A 13832-nucleotide genomic window follows, 5' to 3' on the forward strand; every position below is an offset into this window, starting at 1 on the left:
ATGTCATCAAGAATCTGAAGAGTCCACAGAAGATATGGAATTAAGTGTGTTTTTCAAGCATCTACAAAACTGAGAAACCTGTTGGGTTCAGTTAAGGGTGACCTTGTCCTGAAGAAATATGGTATATACAAGATGTCTTGTCAATGTGGGGTATATAGGCCAGACATGCCACACGGTACAAGAACACTGCGATGAACATCGGCATCATTCATGCCATTGTCAACAAAAAAGTCAGCAACTGTGGAACAGTGAAGACAGAAATTTTATCCCTGGCATCATCTTTCTGAGAATCAAGATTGATTGATAACAGGCCCATCATAATGTTGGTACAGTACGGCTGTTGCTGAGTAACATCTGGCTGCAATGTTGGCAAACACAGCATACAGCACACGAGAAGGTGAGCCTCGCTGCTATTTTCGGCAAAGGGAGTTTGAATATGGCACCATCTATCTGCAAATCATTGCGCATGTGCAATTTCTGTGCCTGCGCATTCTTCGCACGTGCGTCCGATACTGGGGCGTCGACGTGTGGGTACCGTCAGTAGTACCTAGCCACCAGCAAGGTTGAACCACCTGAAGATATCAGACAGTTGCTCCGAGGAAATATTGTGGAATTTGCACAAAATGATGATGCAGCAGCAACCCGTGAAGACTATTTATAACACATCTGCTGGGAAAGCTTGAAGAATCACAGTATTTATTCTGTTAATAACATTTCCAGCCCACTTTAAGTGACAATCATTATGCTCATGGTGCTGAACACATATTGCTTCAGCAAGATCATATACTGCGGCTACCTTTAACTTTTGAGAGAAATATTTCCTGGGCACGTTTGTCTGGTGGGGATTTTGTTGGCCTTATTTGCATCCCCCCCACCGCCCCTCCAGGAACTTTTTCTATGAGGTGGATGGGAAGGGTTTATCTCAGAGTACAGGTATACAATGTACCCAAAGGAGGCAGTACCACAAAAAGGTGCAACTTGTACACCTCCAAAGGCTCTCAAGTGCATGAATAACAATTGAGAATAATTAAATTAACCTATCAATTTCAAGGCCAAGAATTTAATGTCGTTTTGTTAAAAATGTGTTGACATAAATGGCATTCTCTGTACTTCTCAAACTGTAAGTCACGTTTTTTGTGGTATTTATTGGCTTTCCAAATGAAGGATTTCTTTCTGCTGCTTCCTGTAGAAGTACACTTTTGCATACACTTTTGATGGAGAACAGTAATATTTTTGAGTAAAATAAATGGAGAGGGATGTGTAAAACAGAAAAGAAAACTACAAATCACAATGACTTATTATTACAGTACTAAAATAAATGCATTAATGAGACAGGCCATTGTATAAGGCAATTTACAATATGCACACTTTTTTTTTTAAATATACATGAAAAACATTCAGAGTTATGTGACAATAGTACAAAATATGGGACAACTGTAGGACAATTTGCAGTCACGCTTATTACAAAAACAATGCGTTCGTGAATTTCCTTTACACTACTGCGTGCCATATCGCTGATTACACAGGAAGATACTGCAATATTAGCAGCAAGACAAACTTCACAACTTTTATTTATCAAAACATTTACAGTATAAAATACTCACACTCAGGTCAGTTGTAAACAAGTCTGGCATTCTTCTAACACACACACACACACACACACACACACACACACACACACACACACACACACACACACACAAAATGTTAAATCTGAATACCCATACACACGCACAACATGAGATCTGGACTGTTAGCACTGACAGTTTGGCCCCTATAATGCTAGTGTGTTTTCATAAGTATGATGTGTGAGTTTTTTGTCCAAATTTCTTCTCTCTCCATGCACTGACAGATGAAAGACAGACAGGTTTTAAAAAGCTGTTAAAATGTGGTATTACAAGTGGAAACTTACAACTAGAGCAAGTTCTTTGTATATTCAAAAGACAAACAACATATTCTCTGCAGATGGCACTGGCTTACATCTTAAGACTTAAAATATATTTAGATTAAATTAAAATACATTTGCCAAATTCAGAACTGAACCACAGTTTCCAGTGAAGTACAACTTGTATGACCTACAACAAAACTGCAATCTATTTGATGGGAAAGTACAACTTAAAACAATAACAACAAGGTAGTCAATCACTTTCACTTTTTCAAAATAGTACATAGAACCTTTATATAACGTGTGTTAACTAAATGCTGGAAAATTTGACAGTAGTTCCTGACATATGTTTTAAATTAATTCACTGTTTGTAGCTGAAAACACTACTTTACTTGGTAAAATTTACTTTCTCTGCAACAAGCAGAATTGTGAATTAAGATTCAAGTCAACTGATTCAAAAGTACAGTCAACTAATTACAGGCATGTGAACAAGCTCAAAAACAATTTCTCACAAAAGCAGTTATTAATTTTACTTGTTATACTGTGTTCAGATTTAATATTTCAACAATTTTTGCCATAGTAATTGTCTCCATCATCATCATCATAATACTATATTTATACCAAGTTGCAACAAATTAGTGAATGTAAATATTTGTACTCAAATTAGAATTCTTACAGAAAAATATCAATAAACATTGCCCACATTTTTACCAAAATAACTCAATGAATTAGTGTGATCCTGAAAGTACATTATTAGAATACTCAATTTAGTTGAGTCACTTAACATTCCTGTTTATTACAATATACAACAGTAACATGCCTTTGAATTAAAAACAACAGTAACTTATTGATTCTTTTACTTTCGAAATGCTGCCTGTAGTTAACTGATTACAATCCATTTTTTCCTCTCAATTATGTCTAAGTTAGTTTGAGCAACCACTTAAAAAAAATTAATTACTGTCCACAAATATAGTTTTAAAGCATATATTTAAATTTTTGGTATCAAACACACAACTTCCATTAAAAAAATTGCAAGTGCACACAAATATATGCTGCATGATATGCTGTGACTGTGTATGCTAAACTATCATATGTAGAAACAATAGTTAAATTCTACAGGCCTTTGTATACTAATTATTATGAATGACAAAGCCGTACAAAAATTCCAGTATCAATTAAAAACTCAATATTTGTGGCCTTCTTTTCACTTGTCAATGGAATAATTATCATATTTTTCAGTTTATAAGGTGCTTCATTTAAAATGTCAATCATCATGGGCATACTTTAATTCACAGAACCTTGTATTCTAAGGTCTGTTTACGAACTTATGCCCTCATAAAAATTTTCAGAGTTGTCTTGTAATCACAGACTCAGTCAATCAATCAATCAATCAATCAATCAATCAATCAGTCAGTCAGTCACTCTCTCTCTCTCTCTCTCTCTCTCTCTCTCTCTCTCTCTCTGCTCTCTCTCTCTCTCTAACACATGATAGTTTTTTACCTTTCTTCAGTAGAAAATGAAATTATGAACTGCTGCATGATATTTCTTATCCAGCCTGTCTCAAAGCTAGTAAAAGGCACATAGCAATATTTTACTTTGTGAGAATCTTAACAATTACTCCAGAACTACCTAGACAACAGAGTGAGGAAACATATGCATTACAAATGTAACACGTATCAGTTATTCATCACTTGCAAACATAGTACTAACACAATGAAACAATACCAGGCATTATTCTGGAAAAAAGTGTATTTTACCCAACACATGAATTCAGACTTCTTACAAAGGCCTTTTTTCCGCTGTGAAAGTACTGATGACATGGGAATCATTCACTTGGTTTTGAATTTCCAGAGCAATAATTTTCTTCGCTGTTATAAACTTGACCGTTGCAGTATTTTTCCCCACAGTAATACAAAGGATAGTACTTCACTAACAATGTCTTTTAAAAAATCTTCTAGAGTGTTCAAACTAGTCCACATCTCTTTTTATGCATGTTTATGACAGGACTGTACAGTCACTGTGAATCTGAAATGTATGAAACCTTTAAAAGATACCTTCAAGTTACCTGTCACATTTCTTTGGTATGCAAATGAACATCACATGCTACTGATTAACACTCCACACTATTAAAAAAAAATCACAGTATCGTCTTCCGGTTTAAGTACAATAGAACACTTTCACACAGCAAATATGATAAATTCAACTTTTTATCAAAGCATACAGCATTCTAACTAATATTTCAATATAAAATACTGTTTTCAGTCAAACAAAATTTACTGAATCTTGTGCCTTAAATACTATTACTTCCTAACATAAAAGTTTGTAATTTGTGTCATCACAGTCAGTTCAGCTGCATTAATCCTCATTCATTAAATAAATTAATAAAGCATTCAATCTATGGAATGATCACAAAATAAATCTGATGTGGCTGTGCACAACAGCATTAAATACAAATATATTTTCCTAATATCGCCTGTAAACATAAAAACAAGAACAAACCTTCAAGTCCAACATTCACAGAAACTTCTTCAATACTTGAGTACACTTGACTTTTTTTTTCTTTTTCTTAGTTTAACAACACTGTTTCACAATTCTCACAGTCAAGTGTTCTACACATGTGCTTTAACTGTCTTACATAGGACAATGAAGATTTGAGTTGTGCAGTTAACATAATTATATGGAATGTTTACAAGCAAAATCTGCTGCTAACTTTTGGATTATTTTCTGCAGCGACATCCCAGTAACACAAATGATGTAACATTTAAAAATAACAACCATTATTCCACAGCAGTTTTGCCCCCAATTTTTCACAAGTAATACACCGCAATTACTTACTATTTGGCACTTCATTCAATGTACCCGACACTTCTCATCATTTGTTTCTTCTTATGCATCAGACGTTAAAACATGCAATCTGTTATTGCACAAGTAGTATATAATTTATAACACAGAAAGTTTATGTTAGTTATCACTGAAATGATATGTCATTTCAGTAAAACTGCAGCACCATAGAGGATGCTTGTCAGTCTTGATAAAAACTACTGGCTGGCCCTTGTTTACCACCAGCTTCTGAAGTTCACTGGAGCTTGCTGCCATACAGTTGCACCCATGGTCCCTACTAGCTGTGCCAGCCAGTACAAATCCCTGTTTCAGCACCACGATTCTGATGCAGGATTGTGGAAAGTATCATCTTCCTCATCACTAGGCTCTTCGCCATACATATCAGCCAATTTACGGAAACGAGGGCCGAAGCTGGAGAGATAGTCAAAATCGAGGTCGCCATCATCTGTTCCTGTAATATCCAGAAAGGCATTAACACAAGTCATTGTCACACCATTAAATCAATTATGAAGTTACTATGAAGAGCAACAAAATGAATGATGTTGATATTTCTCAGTAATACCTTCAACTGTACAGCTGCAATATCTGCTGCTGTTGGATAAATAACATGAACATTTTAACGAATAAACATTTAGACCAGTCAATGAACAGTTATTCATTCATACAAAGAGTTCTAGAGTTGACAAACTGATCCTAACTTTAAAACATTAATATGTTCCCAATTTCATTAACAATTATCTGTCATTTATCTACTATATTCTGTCTGTGTTTGCACAGGCTGGCTTCTCAATTACACAGGATAATTGCTTCTCTCTTCCACTTTTGCTGAACATTTATGTAAGTTCACTAATCCAGTAAATTCTTGCTAATCTGAACCTCAACATATCAAATTTCTCAGTAAATCTAACTCATTATCTGTCCCCTACAAATAACCTCTGTAAATCAAATAAATGCCACATATTTCGTTACACTTGAGAAATAGAAGCATTTGTCCAGACAGAGTGATGCTCCAAACATGCTATAACTTTAAATTGGTGACTAACACTTGGCAATTGAACTGTGTCATCATTCAACTCTTCCTGATACTATGTTGTTTACTGAATGGCACATAGTACACTAAAGCACAGTACATAAACCTCTTTCACTATGACTTCAAATTCGTCAAAGTGTTTGATTCCAATAAAAAAGAAGTACGTTTTTGAGGCCATGAGCTGCAGAGAAAAACAAAAGCGTGCAGAGAAAAACAGAAGCGTGCAGAGAAAAACAGGAGCGTGCAGAGAAAAACAGGAGCGTGCAGAGAAAAACAGAAGCGTGCAGGGAAAAACAGAAGCGTGCAGGGAAAAACAGAAGCGTGCAGGGAAAAACAGAAGCGTGCAGGGAAAAACAGAAGCGTGCAGGGAAAAACAGAAGCGTGCAGGGAAAAACAGAAGCGTGCAGGGAAAAACAGAAGCGTGCAGGGAAAAACAGAAGCGTGCAGGGAAAAACAGAAGCGTGCAGAGAAAAACAGAAGCGTGCAGAGAAAAACAGAAGCGTGCAGAGAAAAACAGAAGCGTGCAGAGAAAAACAAAAGTAAGCAGTGAAAACTTTTGGGATGCTACCATCCACAATGTCAACAACACTAAGGCAGAAATATTATATTGCTGAAAATGAGCCACATGGAGGAAGGAAGTGGACCTGGCATGGTAAATTTCCACATTCTGCAGAATGCTTATGGAAGAAGCTTAGTCAATTTAGAGGAAGAAACTTAAATGTCTGAAGTTATACATTTAAAGAAAAGGCTAAATATTTCACTAATAATCTGAGCACTGAGAGGTTCACCATTAGTTTTGGTTGACTCACTGACCTGTATGACTGCTGGCAAGTTACCATCCATTGATGTTTTCAATACAATAAAATGGGACATTTTTTGAGTGTCTTTATGACTGAACATTGGCTTTCAAAGATGAATAATGTCATGGCAAAGAAGCTGCATGCTGCTTGAAGTGAATGTAGATATATCTCAGAACCTAAAATATCTTTATAGCAAAACTTGCTAATCCTTTATGTTTCCATGCATCAAATCATTTCCTGTGTCTTATTGCTTCAACAAAAAGGTGTCGATGATGACAACTTTGTTCAATGAGTGGGCGTTGAGCCTTGACACAAATATGAAAATGGAAGTCAGAAATCTTGCTTTTTCTGGACAATTGTACAGCTCACAAAACCCATCACTTCTGCATAATGTGCTACCCCACAAACAGCAACTCTAAATTAAAACCACTTCACTTGAGAATAATTCAAAATTTCAAAATTTTGTACAGTAAAGAAGTGGTGATGGTATTGGGTAGCACTTTCGATATTCAGATGACTAAAGCTGATATAAGCATGGAAGGATATTACCCTTATGATTAGCAAATGTTTAAAGAAATGTGGATTTATCAAAAAGCCACAGAATCAGTGCAACAACAGGAGAACAGAGCAATTAAATTTGGTTTCCACAATACTTGGGGCTTTCTACCTAACTTAGGATAAAATGTAACATTTGACGATTTTATGGTTCTGATGTCATTTAAAATGTTGTGCATGTACATCCTGTGAATGAAGTAAATGATGCCATGTTTTCAGCTTTGATGATAATAGTCAATGCACTTACAAAGCACACTGGAAGACAGTGAAGCAAAAAATATCAATTTTTTTACAAAATAAAATTGTTTTTATACATATTTTTAGCAATTTGCTGATCTTTTGTTTCAAATACGAAAATAAATAAAAATTAATATAATAGATGCAAAAATCAACTTTCATTTAAGTCCTACCTGTTACTTTCTGCTTCCATTTACAAAGAAGTATGTTATTAAAACTATACTACTATTTTTTAATTTCATTTTTATTGGTGACAAGCTTTTTTAGATTTTGATTCCATCTTGATTAATCAAAGTTTTATTAAATTTATCTCCCAATTACTTTAACTTTTTCTGGGATTGCTTGAACTTTGAATTAACATAAGCTGACTGTAATTGTCCAGAGACACTTAACTACCTACACATTGTAAGAACAGAGATGTAGATACAATGAACACTGTAGATACCAAGCAGAGTAACAACTGTTAAATATGTATCTTTACACAAAATGTGGGAAAGAACACAAATGGTATATCAAGCAAGAATGGAAACAGAAGTCATCGGCACCAATATACAAGAGTATGGGCTGACACCTGACAGTAGTTTGATAGAACTTCAGGCTGCATAGCTTTCAGTTACCTTCAACAAGCTTTTACCCCGTATTACTTCATTTTGCTCTTTTACATGACTGTAAACAAAACACTGGCAATCTCAGCTCAAATTTGAAAGGCAAACTCACTCCCTCCCTCCCCCCCCCCCCCCCCCAAGCATCCAATATATAAAATTAAGGATCATTTATTGTAACAGCCCCTGTGCCTCAATAGTTTTGGTTTTCTGAAGTATTTTGAGTGTCCAGTTTTCTAATGGATGTAAATCAGTATTGGCTTGAATGACATAGAATTAAAGAATAATTCAAGGCTTCACCTCACAACCAAACCCATGTATTTTAGGCCTAAGTTTGTCCTTCCTGTGTGACACTTTGAAGCTTTCTGGTCCAAAAAAGTTGACATATAGCATTTTTTAAAATAATACTCGACAGTTAATATTTGATCTACAGTGCGTCTGCAAATTCTCTCCACAGCGGCAATCTCCATGTGCCTTGCTTTGCAGAGAACAAAAAGTTGTTCAACATTATTACAATTAAAACAATGGAATTAATTAATTATATTAATTACAACTAAATACACTATACTCATCCATACAACAGTAGATGCCGGAAATGTTTTCTTCTTTACATTTATTTGTGAACACTTTTACTGATCTTCCACATGTAATCAAATGCAGATAATAAATTATTGCTGTCTTCTTTTGATTGATTGTATTTGGGTTATACTGATACATAAATGCTTTAGCCACATTCCAAAGGAAATAGTTGGGTCGAGACAGATCCGGTGAGCACAGGGCCAGAGACCTTTCGTAATTACTCTGTCCCCAAAGATCTCATCCAAAAGTTGTAGGCACTGGTGGGCACTATCAGCAGAAGTGTTATCTTGTTGCAAGACTGAATGATCTCTTTTTTATTTAGGAGGGCAATAAATGGACAAATTATCCTGGAACAACAGACATCAGAAGTGATGGTAGTATCAAAAACAATCAGCCCTATAATTCGTGCTCACATTATGGCAACCCACACTCCCATTTTCTGTGGGTTCAATGACATTTCTGTTAAGACATCTGAATTTTCTGGCGACCAATTTTGTGAATTAATGTAGTCAGATAGATGAAACCAAGCCTCATCATTGAAAAAGGTTCACTCTAAATCAGCAACTCCATGTATGTTAATAAATCACTGTAAACATTCACAATACACTATTTGCTTCATATGGTTCATATAATGTAATTGTTGCACAGCTGTAATTCTATATGCATACACTCTCGATTCTTTGATTAATGCCTTATGTGCTGTCATACGAGAGACTTTAGCCTCTTGCAATAATCTCCTCATTGATTTTCTTGAACTCTGCAACACGATGCTCTAAATGTCGTCAAGCTTCCATTCTGGTAAAATTGTTGGCCTACCAGTTTGTGGTGCATCATGAACTGAACTTCTTGTTAGCAATTTGCTTACTGTGTCGTAGTGTGGACACCTCAAAGCAGGGAAATGCCTCACAAGCTCTATTAAGTTTCCTCCTGCATGGAAAACTACTTCCAGTAACCCCACTCTCTCTGCAATAGTTAGCATTCTCACTACAATCAGCTTACACAAGAATTAGACAGCAACACAACCTAACAGCTGCAATGCACACAGAACACTACTACTCCACCCTACCAATGCAGGTTCACAGAACACATGTAGACAAGGCTTGTATGTGCTGCCAATAAAACACACAACGCAAGGCAAGACACATGAGGCTTACTGCTGAGGGGAAGACTATGGATGCATGGTGCCTCAAATATCAACACACACTGCAAAAGAGCGAGGCTTTAAATCATCTGATTTGACAACAACAAAGAATAGTTAAAAGTACTGTCACAGGGTAAGAAACTTATTTACAGACTAAAATACGTGGTATTACATGTTAGTTGCAGCCATGGATTGAGTAACATTTTGCAGCATTCTGACATGAAAATAAATCTATTGCAATCTCAACACAACCAGTTCTCAACCCATCCCCCTCTAGTGGTACCCTGGACCATTAGTTAATTCTTCACTTTGTAACTTTAATTTATCCTTGACTTTCATTTTGAATATACCTCAATTTAAATTTGCTGCCCACTTTAGGACATTATGGCATTCTAAATATTCCAACAACTGATAAAATTACTCTGACATGGACAAATTGTCTGAAAACAGTAACAGCTAGAAAGAACAAAATTTTAAAAAAATATAGGCTGACTTGAGCAGTTGGTAACTCTTATAAAACATACTGTATCCTTCCAACTCGCTTTGTCATCAGATTTTGTAAAATTTGTCATTTTGAAGCATTCTAGTTGGAAGCTGCTCCTCAGTTGCTGAATTTGTCGCCGGTAATCCATTTTCTGATAAATCCATCAAATGTTGGCTATTTTCTTTAATTAGGACTCCTGTTCTCATACTTAATAATGCAAGTTTTGGTTGCAGCCATAAAAAGAACATGAAATATGAGCATCTTCTGCGACTTAAGAAGTTGTGAGATGTTGGTGTCAAAAATTTTAAGAAAGAGTAGTACACAAGTCTAACAACAACATAAAAATGCACTGGTTCCATCAGACACTACTATTATGCTGGATTCTGTAAGTGAATGATATCACTTGACAAAGGGAAGGTAACCAGATATTCTTGCAATTTGTTTTCAGTTTCCAATCGATAACTGGCACCTGGGTTGCACAACACAACGGCCTTACAGGAGCATTGTCAAAGTGTTAAAAAATCAATTCCTCATAACACGCAACTTCCTGCCCAGCATTCTTCAATTTACAAATTCATATAACAATCATCAGTATACAGTTGTTATGTTAAATAGTTTTTGCTGAAAAACTATTAGAGCTAACACAATGAAACTTTAGAATCATGAAAATGGATTAAACAACTGTTGCAGTTTCATTTAATATTCATAGACACCACCACATGCAATTACACTACTCACCAGATGCCAATGATGATAATGAGCCTGATGAGTTACCATCACCCTCATATGCATAATGCCTGACATCATCAAAAGGCGTACTCTCTGGGTCATTGTCACAGACTTTTTTCTTCCCATCTAAGAATCCACATATATCTGGCACTTCATCTGGTGCTGTTGGCAAAGTACATCGAAATTATTATTTCAGAAAAAATTAACAACATTTGTATGGAACCAATGACTAAGAAATTGAACAGCTCTGTCACTTTTGCCAATGAAAAACCAAAATGTTACCTCTCTTCTTCAAGTTTTCCTTAACAGGAGCCTTGTCATTTGGACCTTGACCATCATACATGAAACGTAGAACATTCAGATCATAACCTGTCATATCACCCTCACCACCTCCCTCATCCTCATAATTAATAATATTTTCTCTGATGTCATCTGTGTCTTTATACATGTCATCAGACTTGCGTCTCTGCACAACTACTGCCAGGATCAGGACTGAAACAAATTTATTTCACTATTAATTTCAAGGGGACAACATATCATAAGTTACAATTACTGTTTATAAGCAAGGGAAGTATATAACTGCAAACAAATATTTTACAAATTAAGAATAACCAATGATGCCAAACCCCTTCAATTTTTTTATTCTATGGCATATTCTACTTTTCTGTTAACATTATTTAAAATGTGTGCAGCAGTAGTATACTTACTGAGGAATATTGCAATACATATTAGTATCGCCACAAGGAAATTGGTGTTAATTCCAAATGAAACAGCTTTTGCTAACCCACGATTACATCCAGGATCCACATTTTTAGCATCACCTGGCATGCCCAAGTTGTATGTCTGGAAGAAAAGTATGAAATGCTTAGTCTCTCCATTCTACAAAGAAGTAAAGATGCACTGAAACCACTAAATCAATATCTGTGACAGCATTACACACACACACACACACACACACACACACACACACACACAATTCGTGTGTGTGTGTGTGTGTGTGTGAGAAAAATGATTACTTACCCTCGTTTTTACACTGCACACCTCTTACACATCCCTTCAACAATTTGAAAACCTTCTCTATTACTCCATCACCGATTTCTTCCTAAAATTATTTCTATCCTTGCTTCTTTATTTTTCAATACATCTTCTACCACATTTTGTCCCCAATTACAAATTCTACCAGTCCAAAAAACTTCTCTTCATCATAGTTACGAATCATTTCAACAAACTCTTCCTTAAATGTTTCCTAGTATTCACTCCCTTCAGTGAAAGCATTTCTTTGCTGCCCATCCTACTGGAACTAACAATGAATTTTATTTTGATCAGTTTCAGTCACCCTCCAACTATTACTCTTTCTACCATTGACCACACAATAGCCTTCCATGAACCCCTGAACTCCAATTTGGCTTCATTATCTTTTCCCATAACCCTTCTCACACAGCTATCATCTAAAATAAAATCAGTTCTGAACATATCACTCTTCCTTACGATAAGGGCACCATGAACCACGATAATTACTGGCCTCAGTGTCTCATCCAATTTCTGACCCCTCTGCTTAAAACCTAATCACTATCATCACATCTCACAAACCCAAAATGGCTTCTAACTACTTCTCAAAACCAATCATGTGAATTCACCACCACCACCACCACCACCACCACCACCACAACCTACAACAACAACAACGCCTATATCCACTTTTACCTACTTCCAAAATCAAAAATTGCAATTCTCTCACGGAAAGGTGCTTCACCTTCACCTACTGTCATCTCCAACCAACTGTCTGCAGTCCTAGATTCAAGAAGCTAATCACTTCTGGCACTACATTTCCACAACCTACATCTTGTTACCCCATTATATCAGATTTCCTGCTTCTGTCTGTGAATGTTATGCCCCAGAGCATAAACATCCCACATGGCCATGGCCTTGCTGCCACAGAATCACAACTGCCCTAATGTCTGGACACCAATCCAGCACTCCTTTCCTTACTCTTCTGGCAAAACACATGTTCACTCAATTACTTCTTGTCTGATGGCAACATCTACAAACACATCTGAAGAACTGATATGGGTACTCTTGCCATGCCTTCTTGCATCCAACTTTATGGGGCATCTAGAGGAACAGCTTCTGTTCATTTAACGCACAAAGCACCTTGTCAGTTTGAGATTTGCCAATGACTGGTGCCACACCAAGGACAGCCACAATTCTTTCTTCCAGAACCTCAGAACTAACTTGTGAATCCTCTTTACCTGGCATTGTTCAACTCAACTTTTCAATCCTGTTTAATGTTGATCTTAATCTCTCTTAATACACCATAGAATTTACTGTAAATAAAACAATAAGTTTACTGTTACCAGTCACTGTTTATTTGTTTCCACGACGCGTTTCAAAGGTTTAAACCTCCATCATCAGGTGGATATACATCAGTTAATATGGCATTTGTGTGTTTGTGTTGTGTTACGATTTCTTTGGAGGAAGTTGTGACACTGTCTAGTGGAGAAAACAAAACAGTATTTCAGAACTTGGTCTGTTTTGACAAAAATTGAACTTGTATCTAGCAGTAAACATAAATTAAGTAAGATAAAGTACCTCCAGTGGTCACAGGATCCTTTCACAGTCGTAACACATCACATGAACACTATCATATTGTATAAACAAATATGGCGTCGTAATCTATTAGGTGCATGGATCGTACAGCAAAAGAGAAAACGTTCTCACAAAGTCCAGAGAATATACGTCCTAACAACATTATTACAGAAAACATTTTTGAATGATTTGGAGGTGTTGAATACATTTGTTGGAGTAAATACTTCAGGCAGTAAGTAAATACGATTTTGACAGCTTAAAATAGCATAAAGTTCATACTCATTTATACAATCAGGTGAGGTGTTAGAGACTTTAAGTACAATAATCATATTGGCTACAGTGATAAAATAAAATAAAGTAATA

At 36.0% G+C, this 13832-nt stretch overlaps 1 protein-coding gene across 3 annotated transcripts in view; it reads right to left on the reverse strand.

The window, feature by feature from the left end:
* Nucleotides 1-1279: 1279 nt before the first annotated feature.
* The window catches only part of LOC126358824 (DE-cadherin), a 564715-nt gene continuing 552162 nt past the window's right edge, over nucleotides 1280-13832 (reverse strand). For all 3 annotated transcript variants that reach the window (XM_050007583.1, XM_050007582.1, XM_050007584.1), the window contains 4 exons: nucleotides 11591-11726; nucleotides 11166-11375; nucleotides 10893-11045; nucleotides 1280-5177 (listed from right to left, as the gene is read on the reverse strand). In XM_050007583.1, coding sequence (XP_049863540.1) covers nucleotides 5035-5177; nucleotides 10893-11045; nucleotides 11166-11375; nucleotides 11591-11726 — 642 coding nt within the window. In that variant the 3' untranslated portion in view covers nucleotides 1280-5034. The remainder of the gene's footprint in view (nucleotides 5178-10892; nucleotides 11046-11165; nucleotides 11376-11590; nucleotides 11727-13832) is intronic.

This window comes from Schistocerca gregaria, chromosome 1 (assembly GCF_023897955.1).
Source record: "Schistocerca gregaria isolate iqSchGreg1 chromosome 1, iqSchGreg1.2, whole genome shotgun sequence".
Taxonomy (NCBI): Eukaryota; Metazoa; Arthropoda; class Insecta; order Orthoptera; family Acrididae; genus Schistocerca; species Schistocerca gregaria.